General features: G+C 35.4%; 2 protein-coding genes and 1 long non-coding RNA gene across 5 annotated transcripts; all 3 read right to left on the bottom strand.

Annotated features, from left to right (window-relative positions):
* Window positions 1–768: 768 nt before the first annotated feature.
* On the bottom strand, window positions 769–2,553 carry LOC113349723. Of its 2 annotated transcripts, none has more exons than XM_026593754.1 (6): window positions 2,233–2,553; window positions 2,058–2,153; window positions 1,939–1,979; window positions 1,663–1,780; window positions 1,106–1,508; window positions 769–995 (listed from the first exon to the last, which is right to left on the bottom strand). In XM_026593754.1, the coding sequence occupies exons 1-5, from the start codon at window positions 2,434–2,436 to the stop codon at window positions 1,371–1,373; spliced, it is 597 nt and encodes a 198-aa protein (XP_026449539.1). In that variant the 5' UTR covers window positions 2,437–2,553; the 3' UTR covers window positions 769–995; window positions 1,106–1,370. The 2 variants fall into 2 exon arrangements, with proteins under 2 accessions (XP_026449539.1, XP_026449540.1); XM_026593755.1 differs by having other exon boundaries at window positions 769–979.
* A 57-nt stretch (window positions 2,554–2,610) lies between these two features.
* On the bottom strand, window positions 2,611–7,133 carry LOC113349722 (argininosuccinate lyase, chloroplastic-like). Its single transcript, XM_026593753.1, has 7 exons — window positions 6,660–7,133; window positions 5,355–5,618; window positions 5,112–5,228; window positions 4,336–4,484; window positions 3,637–3,928; window positions 3,394–3,558; window positions 2,611–3,188 (listed from the first exon to the last, which is right to left on the bottom strand). The coding sequence occupies exons 1-7, from the start codon at window positions 6,990–6,992 to the stop codon at window positions 2,940–2,942; spliced, it is 1,569 nt and encodes a 522-aa protein (XP_026449538.1). The 5' UTR covers window positions 6,993–7,133; the 3' UTR covers window positions 2,611–2,939.
* Window positions 7,134–7,689: 556 nt separating this feature from the next.
* On the bottom strand, window positions 7,690–10,476 carry LOC113349720. 2 transcript variants are annotated; one of them, XR_003360340.1, is made up of 7 exons: window positions 10,333–10,476; window positions 10,056–10,166; window positions 9,845–9,955; window positions 9,072–9,145; window positions 8,776–8,928; window positions 8,155–8,347; window positions 7,690–8,045 (listed from the first exon to the last, which is right to left on the bottom strand). It is a non-coding gene; the product is annotated as an uncharacterized LOC113349720 (long non-coding RNA). The 2 variants fall into 2 exon arrangements; XR_003360339.1 differs by having other exon boundaries at window positions 9,845–10,166.
* Window positions 10,477–22,559: the final 12,083 nt, after the last annotated feature.

The raw sequence follows: 22,559 nt of genomic DNA, 5'->3' as shown, positions 1-22,559 counted from the left end.
AGGTACTGCAGCTGGAACCTTCACTTGAAAGCAGTTTCGGCCTTTTGTCCAGCATCCACTTCCTCACACGTTGAAGTATGGTAAGTCACCAATAGCGGTAATTACATTTCTACGAACCCCAGCTTCCTTTCCCTTGTTAATAACCTAAAACTTCAGCATTGTCGAGATTGAGTAGCTAGCACTCTATTTAGAATTTCTCTTTCAAGAATGTGAAGAAAGAGTGAAACCAGGGAGGGGATTACTGCGCTGACATCTGAAACCTGTTAAACCTCATAATATGTGTCGAAAAGTGCTGTAACATAGGCTTCTGCTTGCCTCTTGAGCATACTGATAACTTAGTCCCTTGGGCATCCAGATCCGGGTCCTAGGATTCATCCAAATCAAGGTTTGACTTGTTCGCCTCAACCAGAAATTTTGGAAAGAGAGGAAGCATATGCCTCACATGAAATTGTTTACAGTAAATTGCAAGTATAAAAGTGTGCACATAAAATCTGTTTTTAGAAGTTCGACTTGAACGTTGAGATTCCTTTCAACTTCGAGTTTTCTTTATCTCAATAGGCATAGACTGCATAGCAATTTAGCCAGGTCTATCTCTCCAGATGCGCACTGCCGCTTATGCTTATGGAATTTCAACAATGTTGTGCACTTATTTCATATCTTTACTGTATTCCCACCATATGCATCAGAATCTAAGAAGTTCTTACATGACATTAGAACCGAAGAGGAGGATGAATTGCAAAGTTTTATTGCAAACATGTGGATTGTGGGTGATTGGTTACAAAGTCTATATCAGGTGCTCAATATTCATCTCCAAGACGTAGATAAGAATAACATTATTTGCATCCGAGACTGAGATTTAATGCATGATCCAGATATACACTTAATGCACTACCATGAAAGAGACGTACCATTTTGATTACAGATGAGAAGAGTATTATGTGCTGCTTTCACCAATTGCATCTCTAAAATCCCCATCTGCCTGCGAAGTATTTTATCTGTTTTTATTGCATACCAATTGAGCAGCTAAAATTTATCAACAATCTGTACAAGCTTTCGTCTCAAATGAATTTAAGAGGTCATTATGTTATCAGCGAGGAAACTTTACCTCATTCTCATCCTCCAAACTGCAACGCTTTTGAATACTGAGATGAATAAAGATGTGTTGATTCTCTATGCAGGCACACGTACTACTAGACCGCATGAAAGTTTTTCGAAGGCATCATTTTGGTCTACTGGAGCTAACAAAATGCTTAATAAACAGGAAAAGTTCGTCAACTGGGACACTGATCAAATACTTATATTCATCTCCAGTTGGTTTGAGTTAACCATATTCAAATCATGAACCTTTGTCTACAACTTGATAACCTGTCTCAAGCTCTTTCCATGGCTAGTAATGCTTCAAGTTCCCCTTTTCGCCTCTCCAATTCTTCAAGATCCTTGACTGCTTGAATCCTTGTAATTTCTTTTGATTGGCGAGCACGTTTTAGAAAACCAATGCATAGTACACCCTGATAAATTGACAATGTTCAACAAACACCGATCAGTGGTTAGGAACATCAACACACTCTCAAGCATACATACAGCTCAGAAGACCATCATCACTTGAGCTCTTTTAAGCAATCAAATAACCTAAACATGTACTCATGAAAAAGTCATAATTACCGAAATTAGATGCGTCATGCCACAAGCTAGAAGCAAATAGCTTGATACTACTTGAAGTAGAACGAGATCTTTTCTCGCTCCATTAACATCAGGGAAAGCTCTTGATATCACGGCAACACTGAAACATTGACGACGATATTTTTACGTACTTCCACTTTAATGCATGTTAATCACAGCAAACAATCTTGTTGTAATGTTAATCAGTTTCTTTTTAAGCCAATTTTAAAGAAAACACAAGGGGATTTTCAACAATAATCGGTGTAAAAGGAGACTTACAAGATCTGAAGCATTCCTCTACCAGCCCAATATTCTAATACCTGCAACGTGCATGAGTTTTGTATGTTCAAACAGTGAGAAAAAATATACCCAAAAGATTGATAAATTCATTTCATTACCCTCCAAAACCTTAAAATGAATCTGCATTCTGTTTCTGCAACAACAATGAATACTGCAATTGCAACTGCATAACATCGGAAGACTCCATCAAAGATCTACAACAAGAAAACTAGGTAAAGAAGTAATCGAGGATTTGGTAAAAGAAGATATTAATGAATGTGAGAAAATACTCACGTCTGATCCATTTTTGAATGATTTGAATGCAGAAAGGATATTAACAAGTATGCAGAGAATTGCAGCCAAGGATACAAAGAAGCTGAAGCATTTGCAGACAAGTAAAAATGGGTCTGTCATTAATCTGCGTCGAGATGATGTTGATGACAACATTGAAACTCTATGAGAATTCTCTTCTTCATCTCTTCCACCTTTTCTCGCCATTAATGGCTGAAGAAAAGTGAATTCCTATTATAATTCCCTCTCTCTGACTCTCCTTTTTAAGTAAAACAAATTGGTCATAGACGCGTGTTATTAGTTTCTAACCAATTGATTGGTCCAATATTAAGAGCTTTGTCTACGCCTTAAAAAATGTACGGGGCAGAAATTCTCGTCCTCTGATCATCACAACTCGGAACCAAGAATAAGATACAACAGCCATTCCAGTATATAAAAGGTTCTAAATCAAAATAGAACACTAGAACGTACTTGCAAGAAGATGAAGAAAATGTCAGTATCTTAGGTTTTATCAAAACTTCTTTACCTACTGATATGAATATAAATCTCAGTACAAAAATGCTACTCAGAAAGCCAACAGAAACCATCTTAACTGCGGAGTGAGGGTGTCCAGTGGCACCACAAACCACGTGTTTGGTTTCAGCCACATGCTTGCCTTGCAATTCTATCTGGCGTCCGTGTAGCTAGACTTATTTCAGGAATTCGCTTTATCAGTCAATTTCGAGCTTGTTAGACCAGTAACCAAGTTGATCTCTTACACACTCTGAACCTGTTGATCCATACGAGCGGAATTTCCTTACTGAATTCTCTACACCAAGGTACTCGTAAACATCTTGCTCAAATATTGGACTTAAGCTTTTCAATTCATCCAGGGACAAGTCCTGTAGCTCGCACTTTTTTGAAACACACAATGCAACTGATCGTCCAACTATATCATGGGAAGTCCTAAATGGAATATTCTGCATAATGAGAAACGATGTATCAGATTTTTTGTTCAATAAATCAGAAAGATTTACCAGACAACTAGAAACACAACCAACACTTCACATTCTTCCTTCGTCAACGTCTGTCAGTTTTCTATGCTCATTCATGTAAATATAAGAATTCATAATGAGAAGGTCGTTTTTATACGGAAAACCAAGAATTTGGAAGGACACAACATGCCTTGTTTACTAGATAATCTGCAACTGTGGTAGCATCAAGATGCCCAGCTGGTAAAGCCCTTTGAATCCTTTCATGGTTAAAGGTGATATTTTGCGCAAACTCCGTAGACACTTCAAGCATTCCTATTATTGTTTTAACACTGTCGAATAGAGGCTCCTTGTCTTCCTGCTCCAAGAAAAAATAGTTATTCTATCAAGATGTATCCCAGACATAACTACACATCCGTAATGCCAGAAGTATTACCTGTAGATCACGGTTGTAAGCTTGTGGAAGTCCCTTGCAAAGTACAAGAAGGGTGACAAGGTCTCCTACAACTCTGGCAGATTTTCCACGAACGAGTTCCATTGGGTCAGGGTTCTTCTTTTGAGGCATGATGCTACTACCGGTGGAGACTGCATCACTTGGGGTAAGGAACCCAAACTCCTCCGACGCCCATAAAACCCATTCTTCACCAAGTCGAGAAAGATGGATAGCTACAATTGAATTCGCTGACAAGAATTCCAGAACGAAGTCACGGTCTGAAACCGCATCAATGCTGTTTTAAAACCATTGAAAATAATTACATGCAACATAGATAGTGAGCTTGATGCCATTTTGTATGGCATTAATAGGTGGTTCATACAGGGAATCCTCAAGTTCTAAAGTCTAAAGCAACCCAAACAGGTCAGTAAAACCGTATGCAAGAACATTCTTCTCTTAACGCAAAGAGAATGAAGAAAATGGCAGATGGTCAGAGAGAAGTCCATATAATGAACGGTATTAATTCAACTGGATGCTCGATAACTTGAAAACCAATTGAAAGCTGGGGTTTCACTGTTTGAAGGTGATACACCATACCCAGTTGAAGCTACTGTTCGTATGAACCCTTACTCTACCAGTAAGGATGCAATGTTAACATGTTTATTAAAATATTGTGATATTAGTCATGGTTTCAGTATTTACCTATTCCTCATGGGTGCAGTAAACCCCAGAGCATCAGAGGTCATAAATCTATCTATAGGTAGGCCGGTACCCGCTAATGCACATGCTCCAAGAGGGCAGAAGTTAAGCCGACTTCTGCAATCTGCTAAACGTCCGGCATCACGTTCGAGCTACAAATAGCACCATAGTCATGAGTGTTAGTTATTATGTATTAACAACTGAGCAGTTCTATAAACAGAGAAAGCAGCACTCTGTTAAAGTCGGCGGGCATCCAACTCAAAACCAATTGGCAATGAGTGGAGTGGCCCTTCCATATTATATTTAAGTTAATTATGTAATTACTAGCAATGTGGGACTATTGTCCTTCCACACGCCCCCTCACGTGTAAGGCACGTGCACCTGCGTACGTCATTCGGTCACAGAGGCCAAAATCGGGCCTAGCTCTGATACCATGTTAGGAATCCTCGGGCCTAACTAACCTCGAAAACCGGCTTGCAAGGTTAGGATTGCCCAAGGCTTATTAAGCGCGAGACCTAGGATGCCCTAGGCGATGTGGTACTATTTAACACACTCCACCTAAGAAAATACGAAATGAAAATTTTGGACGGAAAATATACATTTTGTTAGAAATATCCCTTGCGTCACTTAAGTAAGCTAAGATAGAAAATGAAACCAAACGTCACGCCCTATGAAATTGTAACTCAGGTGGCCTGTAGCAGTTAAATAATACATTTCACGTCAAAGTGTGGTGTTATGTCTTTCTACCAAGGATAAAAAAATAAGTGCCCAAATCAAACCTGCTCAACATATGACAAGAGAAGATGCTGCAGTAACACAGGTTGGGCTCTCTGTAGATGAGTATAGCCAGGAACAATGAGACCTTCATTTACTTTAGCCAGGTTTACTAGAGCAACCTTCAGAGAAAATAACAAAAAAGTTCAAACAAGAATACAAGAGACAATCGCGTCATATTGCCACAATAAGACAATCTACAAGAGAGACAAAATTGAAAAGAAAAGAATCAAGGAAAGACATGATACCTGTAGACGTTTGATGCATAAAAGGATCTTATCTATAGCATCACGACACCACAGTCGTAGATCTGTAACAACTTGATCGTTTCGGCTCCTAGCTGTATGAAGCTTTTTTGCAGGTTCACCAATCAAATCGGTAAGAGCTGCTTCAATGTTCATGTGCACATCCTCCCTATCTGTTCTCCAAACAAACTCCCCTCCTTCAATACACTTCTCTATTTCGTCAAGACCTCGAAGAATGGCATCCCTGTCACTGGCAGTCATCAAACCCTGCATACCCATAATTATATCAGCAAAAGCACAAAATATACAAACCATGTTTCTAGATATCATAAAATCGCAAACCAACTAGAAACATTTTATGACACAGGGTCTAATGCTGAAGCCTCTCTCACTCATGCGACCAGGCCTAAACGGAAAATGGAAAATACATGAATAAATAGAACAAAAAAAACACACAGTAATTTAATTATTCTGTACACTGCTCTATTTTGTTAATGTAAGTGAACATGACAAATGTTCAACTGGTGCCAGAACAGTATTATTGATGTATTTACCACCTTCAACCTAGTGACACGATCATGCATATGGTGCCAGGTAAGACTTACTTTCAACTGTAGTACCTAACTTGAATTAAAAAGCAACCTTTCCGAGTAGGGATTTATAGCTTAGGGAAACCACATAATCAGGATAGACATGCCTACCCATTTTTACAAATGGCCTTCCAGATGGAAAGTGTGTTGCTATTCTCCCTAATCAAAAAATTAAGAAAATATTAGCTCAAAGAGAAAGGTAATCCTAACTCTTGTGGTGCGACTTAACTTACGGTATCAAACCAATAAAATAAGTCATAACAAGAACTTATGCATATTTATCGCCCAACAAAGGAGCTTCAAACTAGAGGCTCCTTTGATTCCCCATAAAAAGGAAAATACATCCTTTAAGTTTCAATAACAAGAACTCAGGACAATTTTCTGAGTCTGTAGAAATGACAATAAGACCCCCAAAATTACATTTTATCCAATCAATACAAGTCATGGCGTTAACAATTAACCACTTAATCAAGTAGGATATGAAAACCGCGAGGCTGAACTAACAGTCTACAGAAATCATGATAATGATATGTAACAATTACAACCTAAGACAGAACATCAAACAAGAGCCCCACTATGTAAACATGCAAATTTTTCCCAGTCGATCAATGCAAAAAAAATCAGTTACTTAGTTTCAGTTCTCCATTTTCATCGATTTCAATCAATTCGAATAAACTAATGAAATGATTATATCAGCAAAACGATTGAAAAATGTAACCTGTTTAGCAAGCATAGTAGCATGAGCTTTACTTTGCTTAATATCTTGTTTATACAAAGCTTTGTCATAAGAAATTGATTCACTAAATTTCTCGACAGTATCAGTAACACTTTCTTCAAATCTACCTCCCCAGAGCTTCACTTCTTTCTCATTTTGTTTCTTCTCTGCTAATATTACTGAAGAAGAAGAATCACGCATAGTTTCATTGACACTAAAAATCGCAGATTTCTTCTTTTGGGTATTTTTGCAAAACCCTAAACGAAATCGAGATTTTGAAATTAAACTAATTTGTTGTGGAAGTAACAATGAGGAGTTGATTAATGTTCCTTGCATATCTTCTCTGATAAACCCTAACTAACAGCTCTGTGGAGACTAAAGCAAGAGCACCTATTGGGTTTTCCACTTTTCTGCCAAATAGTGCTCTCCTTAATAACCCGTGCTTCGCACCGGGTACACCTTAAGTTGATTTGTTTGTTTTGTGTCTGACGACCTGTGTGCCATCCGGTGGTGATATATGTTCGCTGGTGCATTGTTCAAACTATAGCCTGCATAAACAAAGCAACACACTGTACTCATTGGACTTTGATATTGTAATTTATCCTTAACAATTATCTGCAATTACCCGCAAGAAAAACATACATGGTCATTCAAATAAATATCGAGCAGCTAATACTCCTCTTTAATCACTCATTTTTGAAATCATGTGATAGATTTAATGCGGCATTAATATGGTGCCCCATGTATTTCTCAACATCGACATCGTATGAAGGGTATGATGAGGTCCAAATTCAGGTAGCAAGTGTTGCCCATTATTCTTGAGTCATGTTGGGCTCTACAGAAAGTGATTGAATTCCTTAAATTCATTTGCTTCCACCTTAGCAGATGTGAACAGAAAGAAGAGTCCTTGAAATCATTTCCAAAAGATTTCCGCCTAACCAAATTCATGTATACGCCAAATTAGGTTCTACAGATTCATAAAAGCCATGAACCCCTAAAATCTACTATTTGAAATCCATTTTACAAAATAGGATGCGAAAATCTGTTCAACAATTAAAGATATTTTTTAGTAGGGTCAAAGATATATGTATGCATACATGTCCACTGCTAATTGACCAATGTAAAACTTGAATTGTGACAACATTTTTTTTTCTGCAGCAGCAGGTGAATGTTGCCATTGAAAATTTTATTGGGGTTACATTGCACCTTCACAAATGGACTTTGGCTGCCATCCGCTACAGAACTCATTATGTTTAGCTCAGTCTTGGTTCCTATCAAAGTCAAACTTTGAGACTTCATTATGTACTCTTCTTTCAGCCACTTATTATCTAGTTGCGCTTCCGCGCACATTAGCTTCTCGAAAGCGTTTGTAGCTTGCAATTACCATTCCTGATAATCTTACATCATCAGATCATAGAAAATACGTGGGGATACAAAGGGGGTGGAAGGGAAGGAATAAAAAATAATTAACGAACATGACAGTTATATCAGATATTACCTCTAAAAAGACACAGATTGTGTTTCCTTCGATTACCACACCAAATAAGATAACCAATGCATTAAGTCACCCCTCAACAGTAAAGACATCATATTCACCTTCCATATCCTTGCACCCATGGTGAGACCATATATGACTTCCTGACTTGTGAAGCTTTTGCCGATAATATAATCTCAATGTTACTTGAGAAAGGCTGAAATAAATCCACATTTAAAGTATAAGTGATTGAATACAGTTTTAGAGAGTTGTATACATTATTAAGAATTAATACTAATCAATTGTTAAAATTATAGTAGTCTTATAGCAGCAATCCCTGCCATTGTCATCCCATTTGCCAATCCTATATATAATATATACTGCTGATTGTTAAGCTTATCACTAAGTTATACATATTGCTCATCGTATATAACTTCATTTGCAGTATGTGTAAAAAGTAAGTTCCCGTCAAAGACAACTACTACATTTTTCTTATTCATCATTTAAATATATTAACCAACTTATCACTTTTCAGTAAGTTTCCGGCAATGTTTTTGGGGTTTCCTATCCAACAATAATGTTATTGGACCTGAAGACAAAGAGAAAAGTTAATCCGTGCAAGATTCTAGAGAGATACAAACTAACCTGTAAAAAGGGAGATTGGTGAAGCTGCTTAGAAACATCTTTAACCTACCCATCGAAGTCCATCGTAAAGTCTCTGTTGTCCCATTTTACATCTTTACCTACAATTCTCTACCATAAACGGAGCACTCATAGACACCATAGAACGTTGTAGCCCTGCATTAGAAATAAAAATAAAAACATTTGGCATTGGAGTATAGAATATACTAAGAAACAGTCTAATGTTGTAAAACAAAAAAAAACAATACTTGACATCACACTGAGTGATACCCCTATCAACCAACAATACAAATATCTACCGAGGAATAGTTCTCTTATTGAAGGCTTTTGTTCAGCTAAACTACCGATTAGCATTTCCAGTTTGACTCATAACCTGAAAATAAAACAAAATTAGCAATCAATTATCGAACAGTAACAAAGACCTTGTAATTTCATCAATTATCGGAAATGTATAGTGCAACGAAAATCTACCAATTATTAAAAACTAAACGCCTAAACCACATTCAGTTTCTTGCTATTGCTTCAGTAGTAACTAATTCCCTATACTTTTGCCTCATTAGGTAAATAGAATAGAGCTCTTAATCTTCCTTTTAATGATTTGATTCGTTTGTATTTCTCACAGTAGACCTGAAAACTAAACTATTTTGTCCATTCATTAGAAATTAGAAATTTTCTTCAAGAAAATGATAATAGCTTACATATTATTGAAAATACTAAATCCGAGAGTATATTTCATTCTGAAGGAAATAAATCCCTAAAACTCTTGATCAAAATCATATTACAGACACAACAACCTGTTGAACTGAAGTCTATCCATAATTGTGACAGACCTCGCAAATAGAAAATCAAAGATGGAAGTATCGTTCGGAGCGAAACATTTTGTTATCAGGTTATTTTATTTGAAATAGGGAAGTTCAGACTTCAGAGTATGTTCAACAAAACCCTGAATCTTACAATTACATAGAGTTTTCTTAAATTGAACTGAAATTAACAGTTTCATATTTTGATTTTTTTGAGCAATCAGCAATATGAAATGGAAAAAGTCTATCAGGTCTAAAGAAAGAACGGTTACCTGGGACAATAAGTAACATCAAGATAGTACGTAATCTATAACTTTCTTTGTTGTTGCGTTTGATTCCTGCCAACAACTTTCTTTCACCATTAACAGGAGTTCTGGCTCATCCTTAATGTACATAAAAAGAATACATTATGGCACTGATGTTAGTAAAATCCTAACGAAAATGCATACATTAATGGAAAAATGATAAGTTAATTTAACAAACTGCTTCTCATCCCCAAAATTTATGTCCCACATCAAATCAATTCAACTTCTTTACCCCCCGAATAAAAATCCATCCACTACCATAACATCATCAACTGGTCCATCCTCGTATCTGCAATCGCAGTTCATTCAACAAATCAGTTCATAAGCTCGAATTTACAGAAAGTAAAAACCCTAATTGATATATTTGTGGAAATCAGTTTACAAGAATAACCCTAATTGATATATTTGTGGAAAATAGATTAAAAAAAAAAAGATAATAAAGAGGAGAGAGTTACCCCATGTCATGCATATCATGACCATAGTGGTGATGCTTTCAAGATGAGGAAGATAAGTTTTAGAGTTCAGAAAGGTGAAAGGAAGTGGGAATAGAGTTCAGAAAGGTGAAAGGAAAAGCGTGAACGGTTGGTCGAAACCGAAGTGTTGAGCAGTTTGTTAATGCAAGGTGTAAGTAAGGTGTAAAGGTATTTGTTTTGTTAATAGATGTGGGACCGGATTTAATGAGAGAGTTCTATTTTAGAATACTCACACCAGAGTTGTCCACATCAGTTTTTTATGGGATAAAACTAAGGAGAATTAAGTATGAGATCTTTACTATTTAGTCCAGAAAACCCCGGATTACTGGCTGGTCCAGCGGGTTATAATAATTAATGGCTAGTCCAATAAAGTTTAAAAACATGTTATTTTACCTATATGCCCTGGACCACGTGATGTGTACAGTTTCCGTCCGTTTTCTTTTCATTTTTTTTCCAGTTGCATTCTTTATCTCTTCTGCAACCTAACTCTCGATTGAAAAACGCAAACTGCTTCGTCTTTCTTCACATTCAGAAAACTGCTCCCGTCTCTCTTCTGCAACCTAACTCAATTAATCACCATTATCAGAAAAAGATCGAAAAATCACCATTATCAGAAACAAAAACTGCTTCTTCTTTCAGTATCTAACCTAATTTTCATTAAATTCAATTGAAGAAGAAATGGGTACAAGTAGAAAAATTAAGAGGACGATTACAGAAGAAATTACTGAAGTATCTCCATCACCAGTGAAAAGAAGAAAGAAATCTGACGATGATTCACCAACAGAAGCGTCCCCTGCTTCTAAATCTCCTACACTATTGAAAAGAAGAAGCAAATTTGTCGATGATTCAACAACAGAAACCTCCCCTACTGCTAAATCTCGCACACCAGTGAAAAGAAGAAGGAAGTCTACCGATGATTCACCAACAGGAACCTCCCCTACTGCTAAATCTCCTACACTATTGAAAAGAAAAGCAAATCTGTCGATGATTCAACAATAGAAACCTCCCCTACTGCTAAATCTCGTACACCAGTGAAAAGAAGAAGGAAGTCTACCGATGATTCACCAACAGGAACCTCCCCTACTGCTAAATCTCCAACAACAAGAAGTATGAGTAAGGTTCCTCAGGAAAAAGGTAAATCAAATCAAAAACAAAGCCAAATATGTACTTCATATTGACATGCAATATTCCCAAAACCTAAAATATGTACTGTTACGTATTGAAATACCTAAAATATGTACTGTTACATATTGAAAAACAAAGCCAAATATGTACTTCATATTAACTTGTTATTGTATTATGCATCAGTTTTTTTTAGATGCATAAGACATTATGCATTATTTTGTTTTAGCTGCATAATGTCTTATGCATTACTTTTCTCACTTGTTCTGGTTATGCATCAGTTTTTTTAGATGCATAATACATTATGCATTATTTTTGTTTTAGCTGCATAATGTCTTATGCATTACTTTTTTTCACTTTTCTGGTTATGCGTCAGTTTTGTTTAGATGCATAAGACATTATGCATTATTTTGTTTTAACTGCATAATGTCTTATGCATTACTTTTCTCACTTTTCTGGTTATGAATCAGTTTTTTTTAGATGCATAAGACATTATGCATTAATTTTTTTTTTCTGCATAATGTCTTATGCATTACTTTTTTCACTTTTTCTGGTTATGCATCAGTTTTTTTAGATGCATAAGACATTATGCATTATTTTGTTTTAGCTGCATATTGTCTTATGCATTACTTTTTCACTTTTCTGATTTATGGATTTTTATGCACGTGCATAATGTCTTCTGCATCATTTTGTTTAGTGCATAAGACATTATGCATTATTTTGTTTTAGCTGCATAATGTCTTATGCATTACTTTTTTTTCACTTTTCTGGTTATGCATCAGTTTTTTTTAGATGCATAATACATTATGCATTATTTTTGTTTTAGCTGCATAATTTCTTATGCATTATTTTTTTTCACTTTTCTGGTTATGCATCAGTTTTTTTTAGATGCATAAGACATTATGCATTATTTTGTTTTAGCTGCATAATGTCTTATACATTACTTTTCTCACTTTTCTGGTTATGCATCAATTTTTTTTTTAGATGCATAAGACATTATGCATTATTTTGTTTTAACTTGACATGCAATATTCCCAAAACCTAAAATATGTACTGTTACATATTGAAATGTAGTGTTGTTTAACTAATACATACTAAAATTTAGTATGTCAATTTATATGTGTACTACATATCAATATGTTGTCTGCAATTTGTACTTCATTTTGACAAGTTATATGTTGTACCATACTGATATGTAATGTGTACAAAACTTTTTGACATGTAGTCTGCAATTTGTACTTCATTTTGACAAGTTATATGAGTAAGGTTCCTCAGGAAAAAAATAAATCAAGTCAAAAACAAAGCCTAATATGTACTTCATATTGACATGCAATATTCCCAAAACCTAAAATATGTACTGTTACATATTGAAATGTATTGTTGTTTAACTAATACATACTAAAATTTAGTATGTCAATTTATATGTGTACTACATATCAATATGTTGTCTGCAATTTGTACTTCATTTTTACAAGTTATATGTTGTACCATATTGATATGTAATGTGTACAAAACTTTTGGTTTACAAAAACAGCAAAAACCAAGGGAAAGAAAGCAGATGATGCTCCTGAAGCAAAAAGAAAAATAAAAACAGCAGCGGCAACTACTAAAGCAAAAGGAAAAAAAGTGACAAAGGCTGCTACTCCTTCACCACCAGCAAAGGGGAACAAAGCACTTGTCCTGAGAGCTGCTACTCCTTCTCCAAAAGAAAAGGGAAAAGCAAAAAGGGGGAAAGCAAAAGCGCTCCTGAAAGAAGGTTTGTAATGTTAAAACTGAAGACAATTCTTAATAATACCAGTATGTTGTGGTTATAAAATTACCAGTATGTTGTGGTATTTGATATGTAGTTGTTTCATGTTCATGGTAGATACATTAACTACATATTTGGTATGGTGTAGGGGAAGAGAAGGGGAAGAAAGCAGTTGCCTTGAGAGTTGCTACTCCTTCACCAAAAATAAAAGGGGGGAAAGCAAATGTATAAGGTATGTAGTACAACTACATATAAGAACAAAGCGTATGAATAATATGTATCCTTAATAACATATGTTTATGAGTATGTAATGATGCATTGTTGTGCTTGTTTTTGGTATTACATTTTACTGTATCAAAGCAGATACATATGCCATACGTACTATTACAAATTGATATGTAGTTAAAATAATACGTAGTGGTATCTACTATTATATATCAATGTGTAGAGGTAAATACTTATACTCTGATAACATATTACATATAAATATGTAGAGGTAGATACTAATATTCTCGTATGTACTGTTAATAATATGTAGTTTCAAGACTTGGTAGATATTACAACTACATATTGATGATGTAACTACATATTTGATATACCATATTGATATGTACTGTAATATTTTTGGTTCTTGTTATTGTTAGGTGCTAATAAGCGTAAGAAAGGAGATGGAAAACCACGAAGTTTATACCGTGGCGGTTTCAGGGGCTTGTGGGGGCTTGCGAAGACTATTAGGACCACTAAGAAGGCTATTGCGAAGTCCACTGAAAACCTTGAGTTGAGTGAGTTGCAGCTGAAGATGATTTCTGAAGCATCATTCGGTAACCTGTTCCTAATGTTCTGGTACACAAGATTTGAGTTGGAACATTGGTTGAAGATTGAAGATGCAATGACGAAAATGTTACGCTGTTACGTTAGGGGTCAAGATCCAAACAAGCTTAGATTTGTCTTTAAAAGGCATGGCCAACCGAATGAGCTAGTATCCACACCAGAAGAAATGGCACTTATTTATGGGATGCCGAGAATTCCAAATAGGGAATATCTTGATTATAGGCTTACACAAGTCAATAAAAAAAGTGGATGGCGTGAAACAGAATTTTTCAAAAGGACTTTTCCTACTGATATGAAAGCTGGTGATAAAGTGACTAGGCCAATGATTGTGAAGGCAATCTTGAATATCCTTAAACGAACACCAATTAATCTGAAAAAGAAGAAGTCTGATGAAGAGTCTCTGCAAAGCGTGGTGATCAATCAAATGAAGATTCTGAAGAAGACGAGGAAGACGAGGAAGATGCCGAAGATCTTGTTAGGCTTATCTGCTTGTATATGTGCACTTCATTATTTTTCGCTACAAGTGATGCAAACGCTTTGACTGAAAAATATATTGGTTTCGTTCTTGATCTTGAGAAGGCTAAGAATATTTCATGGCCTGACCTCATCCATTCTCATTTAGAGAAAGAGCTGAATGAAAACGTGGAATCCGTAGAACGCACAAATGGTTGTGCTATTTATTTGTTGGTAAGAATCTATTTATTTGTTTATTCTACTTCAAAATTTTTGTTTTATGTGTTTTCTACATTTTGATAGTATATCTAATACTGCATATCAATATTTTGCAGCCATGGTTTGCGGAGCATACCCATTTGGTGGCGCCCGAGGATATAGTGACAGAACCTGCAGGAATGTATGTGCCAAGAGTGGCTAGGTGGAATCATACAAAGATATGTGCTGAGTTCCTAAAGGATATTGATCTTTCTGAGTATCAGGTAAACTTGCCGTACATATTTTGTCATAATAAAAATATATATTGATAAGTACACGTAGTTCGACATATTGATATGTAATTATTAGCATATCAATATGTAGTAGTTATTCATATCAATATGCTACTACATATTAGCATATCAATATGTATTAGTTATTAGCATATCAATTTGTGGTGATACATATTGATATGTAGTTATTAGCATATCAATATGTAGTTCTCCCTGTGTATCTAATAGAGAAAGAACACGACATGTTTTTTTTTGGTAATATCTAATATGTAGTTGCTTTTTTACATTTATTTGATTTGTACCAGTTCCATGTTGATTTCAAAGATGAGATAACACACGAAGAAAGACAAATCCTTAATCGTATTTCAAGAAGGATTCAACAGGAAGCAAATGATGATGCTTTTTGTTTAGATGACAATTCCGAATCGGAAGAAGAGAAAGAAGAAGAGGAAGAAGAGAAGGAAGAAGAAAAGAAGAAGAGGACTCAGTATTGGGGGAGAAGATTGGAAGATTAAATACGATGATTTGAGGAATACAATATCTGCCAAATGGAGTGAATTCAACACAATGCAGCAAGAGGGCGAACCGGTTGACGCTTCAAAGCTTGAGTTCATGTTGCATGATATTTACCGGAAAGCTTTCCCTTTGCAGAGAGAAGCCAGCCAGGAAGATTATGTTAGCTTGGGATGTACACCTACTCCAAGAAACCCCAATGAAGAGTTGAATGTGGACCAAATAGTTGAGAACGAAATACAAGGTTCTCCGGAAGATCAAACAGATGCTAATGTCAACATTCCTGAAGTTGGTTTGTCAACACCGAAAGATCAAACTCATGCTAATGCCACCTCTGAGGTTGAATTGTCAACAACTTCAGTTGAAGTTCCATGATGTTGAAGTTCCGCGTTCTGAGGTTAAAAATTGGGCTAAATCTAATTTGGAGCAAAAAGTCAAAGAGATACAAGAGAAAAAGGGCAAAGAAAACACACAGGTAAGTAGCATATCAGTACGTAGTCTAAGTAGCATATTAATATCTATCTGTGACATATCAATATGTAGTGGTATCTACCATTACATATTGATATGTAACAGTACATTCTTGTATACCACTATCTATCTGTTACATATCAATATCTATCTGTTACTTATCAATATGTAGTGGTATCTACCATTACATATTGATATGTAACAGTACATTCTTGTAGTGGAACATATTTATATGTAACAGTACATTCTTGTGGTGGTAGACATAGCAAAAACTCAAGCTAAGTAGGTTTTTGTTGACAGTTTCAATTGATTTTTGCAGGTTGATCAACTTGAAGTTAGGCAGGAAGCAGCAAAGGAGTTGCTTACAACTATGCTAGAAACGAAGTCTTCAGTTGTAGTTAATTCGCAGAAATTTCCAGAGTATAACGCCGGATTGGCGGCGGAAGAGTTTCATTTGCTGGATGTACCTTTGTTTACTATGATGTCGAGTTTGGAACACATTGAAAAGCTGTCTATGCCAGATTTTATAGAAATGGCAAACTCTGGCATTGGTGTTTATGTCGAAGAGTTTGCAGACCTCCTTCCAGATAACAACGATGGTCTTTTTGGTATTAACTTACGAGAACAATTTGATAATCTGTTTGGAAGAGATTTGCGGCCTTTACAAATTCCACAAGAAACAACTGAGCAACAAGAACCCATTGAACCGAAAGATGCAGGTGAAGTTACAGGTAAGCAACAAGAATACATACTTACAACCAGTTCAAAAAGTCATTTGGAGGTTGCATCACAAGATCCTTTGGATGTTTCATCACAAGATGTTCTGGATGTCCCCTCGCAAGATGTTTTGGAGGTTCCATCACAAGATCCTTTGGATGTTTCATCACAAGATGTTCTGGATGTCCCCTCGCAAGATGTTTTGGAGGTTCCATCACAGGTGAATGATATGTACTAAAAATCTCATTTTGTGTAGTTAATATTACACTAAAATCACTACATACTGATATGTATATCAGTATGGTAGCACTAAATCACTATACCATACAATCATATACCACTACATGCTTTCAAAAATGATTAGGTGATGTAACTATGTTTTATGCAATATAGATATTTACATATTTTTATGTTGATTAAAAATGCAGGAACAGTTTAGCCCAAGCCAGAAACAAAAAATGGTAAAAGTGAACAAAAAGCGCGCTTCAAAGCCCGAAAAGCAGCAGGTAACAACACCCACCAGACCTGTTACTCGTTCCCATCCTGCAAAGAAGGTAGATGATATTTATGAGAGTGGAAGTAAGTTCTCACCATCATATAAAGGACCGAAAGCTGCAGCAGCAGAAGCAATACCGCTAAACAAAAAGAGAAAGCTTAAATTGCGCAAGTATTTCCGGAAACTGACTAAATCACCATTCTATAATGACATGAACGATGAACAAAAGAGTACTCTTTCCACATACATCAATAATGCAAAAAATCTTAGGTGAGTTCTCAATTGACACTTTTATATTGATATGTACTATTAGTTTGTGTATGTACTTTTGATATACATACATATTTGTATAAAAAATACTGAGAAAGACATATCAGTATGTACTGTTACACAAAGAATACTAACCTTTACGTCGTTTATTTTCTAGCTCAATTGCTTGGAGAGTGGGAGAAGGTGGTCTTTGTGTAAGTGGAACTACAGTTGATGACTTGGTGCAGAACGATTTATTAGAACAAGATCTTCTCAACTACGCACAATACAAGCTTAACACCAAATTTCAGAATGAGCAACCGATGCACGAAGTATACAGGAAATACTTGCCTGTGTTGCATCTGGATCCGTCCGCTTGGGTAAGTTGTATCTTACACTGCATATTTACTACACACATATTCAAAAATTAAAAAGTATGTAGGGGTAGGTACACTACATATCAATATTGCATAAAACAAAATTAGATATAAACTATTTCAAGTACATCCATGTTTTCAGTACAATGTCGAGTTCCCGGATAACCTCAAAGGAGCAGCACATGATTCTGTTTACAAACCAATATTGGCGATGGATGAAAGTATCAAGAAGATTCTTGTACCAATGTGCCACCACAATCTTCATTGGACGCTACTTGAGTATGACTGCGAAAAAATGGTGTTCAACCACTACAATTCTTCTAAGGCTGAATGGGGAGGTATTTGTTATCCACACGCCTGCAAAATGGCAGATTACATGTACGTACCTATCAACGTGTACTTGCTGGAGAAGAACAAAGTAACAATGAAGAATGTAATAGTGAATGAATGTGAAGCACCTCAACAAGGGGGATCGCCAGACTGTCTACTGTTTGTGATGCATTTTATGAAGATGATGTCAAAAAGAAAATATGTGGGAGTGCCTTTGGGAGATGATGAAGAAGTGCAAGCGAAGATTCGTAACAAAAGGGTCCCGTTAGCATGCAAATTGCTGAAAGCATCTCCACCAGAAATCAGTTGGCAGATGACACAAAAATAGTCTTACTTGCTAAAAGTAATCTGACAGTACATATCACTATTTACCTATTTTCTTTTCTTTTTATTCTTGGTTTCATTTCATTTCATGAGTTCAAGAATGTTCAAAAAACATATATCTATAACTTGTTATACAGTTAAAAACTAGTTTATAACATGTTATGCAGAAATAATAATATGCATAATGTCTTATGCATCTAAACAAAAATGATGCATAACCAGAAAAGTGAAAACAATAATGCATAAGACATTATGCAGCTAAAACAAAATAATGCATAATGTCTTATGCATCTAAACAAAATGATGCATAAGACACTATGCACGTGCATAAAAAAATAATCCATAATCATAAAAGCGAAAACAATAATGCATAAGACGTTATGCAGCTAAAACAAAATAATGGCATAATGCTTATGCACTAAACAAAATGATGCAGAAGACATATGCACGTGCATAAAAATCCATAAATCAGAAAAGTGAAAAAAAGTAACGCATAAGACAATATGCACTAAAACAAAATAATGCATAATGTCTTATGCATCTAAAAAAACTGATGCATATAACCAGAAAAGTGAGAAAAGTAATGCATAAGACATTATGCAGCTAAAACAAAAAAAATAATGCATAATGTCTTATGCATCTAAAAAAAACTGATGCATAACCAGAAAAGTGAAAAAGTAATGCATAAGACATTATGCAGCTAAAAAAAATAATGCATAATGTCTTATGCATCTAAAAAAAAACTGATGCATAACCAGAAAAGTGAAAAAAAGTAATGCATAAGACATTATGCAGCTAAAACAAAATAATGCATAATGTATTATGCATCTAAAAAAACTGATGCAAACTAGAAGTGAAAAAAAAAAAGTAATGCATAAGACATTATGCAGCTAAAACAAATAATGCATAATGTCTTATGCACTAAAACAAAATGATGCAGAAGACATATGCACGTGCATAAAAATCTATAAATCAGAAAAAGTGAAAAAGTAATGCATAAGACATATGCAGCTAAAACAAAATAATGCATAATGTCTTATGCATCTAAAAAAAACTGATGCATAACCAGAAAAGTGAGAAAAGTAATGCATAAGACATTATGCAGCAAAAAAAAATAATGCATAATGTCTTATGCATCTAAAAAAAACTGATGCATAACCAGAAAAGTGAGAAAAGTAATGCATAAGACATTATGCAGCTAAAACAAAATAATGCATAATGTCTTATGCATCTAAAAAAAACTGACGCATAACCAGAAAAGTGAAAAAAAAAGTAATGCATAAGACATTATGCAGCTAAAACAAAAATAATGCATAATGTATTATGCATCTAAAAAACACTGATGCAAACCAGAAAATACTTCAGTATGTAAATACTTCACTACTGGTGATAGATACGACATTTTGATAGACTTAACAAACATATTTCATATTCGAAAATAACTACAATAACTACATTTTGATAGACTTATAATGTTTCAAAAACCAAAGATGTTCTAAGAAACAACCAAAAACAGTATTTTCAGTACACTTGTAAGTATGTACTGTAAATGAAATGCTTATTAACCAAATTCAGTTGGTATGACAAAATCAAAAAGAAAAACGGTTTAGAATAGAACAAGGGCTAGAGGAAAGAATTGTGGAAAAGGAATCTGGCAACATCATCGATATAACATTCTGCTGCACGTTAAAGCCTGTGATAAAAGAAAAAGAGAAATCAGAACACTACTTGCTTAAAAGTACATTGTATTGTATCAAACTTACTTAATTAAGACATTAATATGTATCTGACTGAAATACATACCTGACACAAAATCATTCTTCAGAAAGTTCATACTGTCGGATAAGATTGCATGTTGCCTTGTTGTGATGAGTCTTCAAATTACAGTTTGAACACTTGACAGATTTTCTACTAGTCTCATATGCAGACTTAATACGTTTCCCCTTTTTCCTGCCTGGTGGAGACCTAATTACTTCTGCTGGGAGAACGATATCATCTACGTGATACTCATCGGGCCTGTGAGAAAAAAACAGTATCATATAAATGGAATGAACCACAACTACATATGAATATGTACACGGTATATTGTTCCTGAAAAACAAATATAAAAAATGTAGTGGTATCTACCATTACATATCAGTATGTAACATCCATATGTAAGTAGGTTTATGTTGACAGTTTCAATTGCTATTACATGTGTAAGTGGTATCTACCATTACATATTGTTATGCAAAATATGAAAATGTACTGATTAAAGACACATACCTGTCGTGGTTAGGAACGGGTCTAATAGCTATTGAATATAGCTTACGAAAAGTGGTAACTTTGAAATAATCTTCAACGTAATCAAGAATCCTTCCTCCAGATCTAGTAATAGCTGCAGTAGCGTGCGAGCATGGAAAACCATAAACGCGCCATCGTTGGCAAGTACAAGTTTTTCTCTCTAGATCTACCATATGAGATCTGCACAGTACATATTCATGTGTTATTTTTTAGTACACCTAATATACACAGTACATATTTATATGTTCTCACAGAAACATGGTACTTAAAAAAAAGAAGAGAAAGTAAATAACATTCAGATGATAGAGATTAGGGGTAAACGCTAACCTTGGAGAATGCACTTCATAACGATTAGCATCTGACTGGCTAACTTTCCAGGGACGACCAATTTGGATGTGTAGTTCAAGCAAGGCTTGATACGTAGGGGTTAGCAGTTCTGGGTCCATCAAGAGACTCTCTTCACGACGTTCTGACATCATTTCCATCATACGTATCCTACACGACAAGGGATAGCAAGTCTGTTATACTAAAAATATACGTAGATTAACAGAACATATATGCTAATACTGTTACAAAAAGAAAACTAATATAAGCTTGTACTGTGACTAAGGAAACTGATACAAACCTGATCGAGTCAACGAACGCACACGCAGGTAATTTCTTCTCTTTGTTAATCCAGCTATTGAACGATTCAGCAACGCTAGATGAAGTGTAACCATAACTACAGCCCTTGAAGAAAGCACTGGACCACTTTTCTTTTGGAATGTTGCGGCAGTAGTAGTCAGCAACAGAAGGCCTTCCCAAATTAACCATTTCTTGAAGACCTTCCTCGTATGTTGCAGGAGAAAGAGCATATGTCGCCTTTCGGAAAGCATCAGTCACTTCCTTATACTTTTCGTCAGACTTTGCGATAGGTAGAGTTTTTGTCCAAATGGAAGTAACAATATCTTTGATGAGAATCAGGGAACTCTTTGGGAATATATTTAACCAACCCTTCACCTCGGTCAGTCATAAAAGTGATTGGGCGATCATCATTCAAAGCCTCCTTCAGTTTCTTGAAAAACCATTCCCAGCTGATATTGTCTTCACCAGGTACTAAAGCAAACGCAAGCGGATAAAATCCTGCAAAAAGGAATTACTAGTTATGTTAAGCAACTAATATTGACACTACATATTGACATGCAGTTGGTTTACCTCTTTGTTGATATGTGAAAACCTGACACTACATAATAACATGTTAAGCAACTGATTGACACTACATTTTCACATGCAGTTTTATCTCATACTCAGTAAGGTCAATATGTAGTATGTAGTATGGTCAATACTCATTGTCATATAGTGAAGTAAGGTCAATATGAGTGATCTAACTACCAGACACTACATATCAAAAAAAAAGAACCAGTTACCTTGATTGCCATTAAGACATGTTGCTGCCATGAGACCTCCTTTAAAAGTTCCAATGAGAAATGTACAGTCACAGAAAATCATGGGACGACATAGTTTAAATCCCTTTATACAAGCTCCAAAGCAAACAAAAAGTCTATTGAATCTTTTTGTAGCATCATTGAAATCGAAATCAATAAATGACCCAGGGTTTGTTTCCCTAACAACATTCACCCACCAAGCAAGATCAGTGTACGACTTCACATCATTACCAAAAATCTGTTTATGCGACAACTCAATTGCATGATATGCGTGGTGATACTGGATTTTAATGCCACCACCAACTTTAAGATAATCTATGATCTCTGCTGGTGTTATGCGAGGGTTGTGCCTGACCATCTCATGAATTAGACTGTTCA

This window comes from Papaver somniferum, chromosome 2 (assembly GCF_003573695.1).
Source record: "Papaver somniferum cultivar HN1 chromosome 2, ASM357369v1, whole genome shotgun sequence".
NCBI lineage: Eukaryota > Viridiplantae > Streptophyta > Magnoliopsida > Ranunculales > Papaveraceae > Papaver > Papaver somniferum.
The sequence above is the reverse complement of the archived record's forward strand: the minus strand, read 5'-3'. Positions and strand labels throughout refer to the sequence as shown.

What these genes read in the sequence shown, in the direction of transcription:
- LOC113349723 (XM_026593754.1), bottom strand. Translation starts at nt 2,436, where the DNA reads ATGGCGAGAAAAGGTGGAAGAGATGAAGAAGAGAATTCTCATAGAGTT. An exon ending in TCATTTTAAGGTTTTGGAGG is followed by an intron (nt 1,980 to 2,057) that starts GTAATGAAATGA and finishes TGCACGTTGCAG; the next exon opens with GTATTAGAATATTGGGCTGG. An exon ending in GCATGACGCATCTAATTTCG is followed by an intron (nt 1,509 to 1,662) that starts GTAATTATGACT and finishes TCAATTTATCAG; the next exon opens with GGTGTACTATGCATTGGTTT.
- LOC113349722 (XM_026593753.1), bottom strand. Translation starts at nt 6,992, where the DNA reads ATGCAAGGAACATTAATCAACTCCTCATTGTTACTTCCACAACAAATT. An exon ending in TATGCATCAAACGTCTACAG is followed by an intron (nt 5,229 to 5,354) that starts GTATCATGTCTT and finishes TTTTCTCTGAAG; the next exon opens with GTTGCTCTAGTAAACCTGGC. An exon ending in CAGATTATCTAGTAAACAAG is followed by an intron (nt 3,189 to 3,393) that starts GCATGTTGTGTC and finishes CTCATTATGCAG; the next exon opens with AATATTCCATTTAGGACTTC.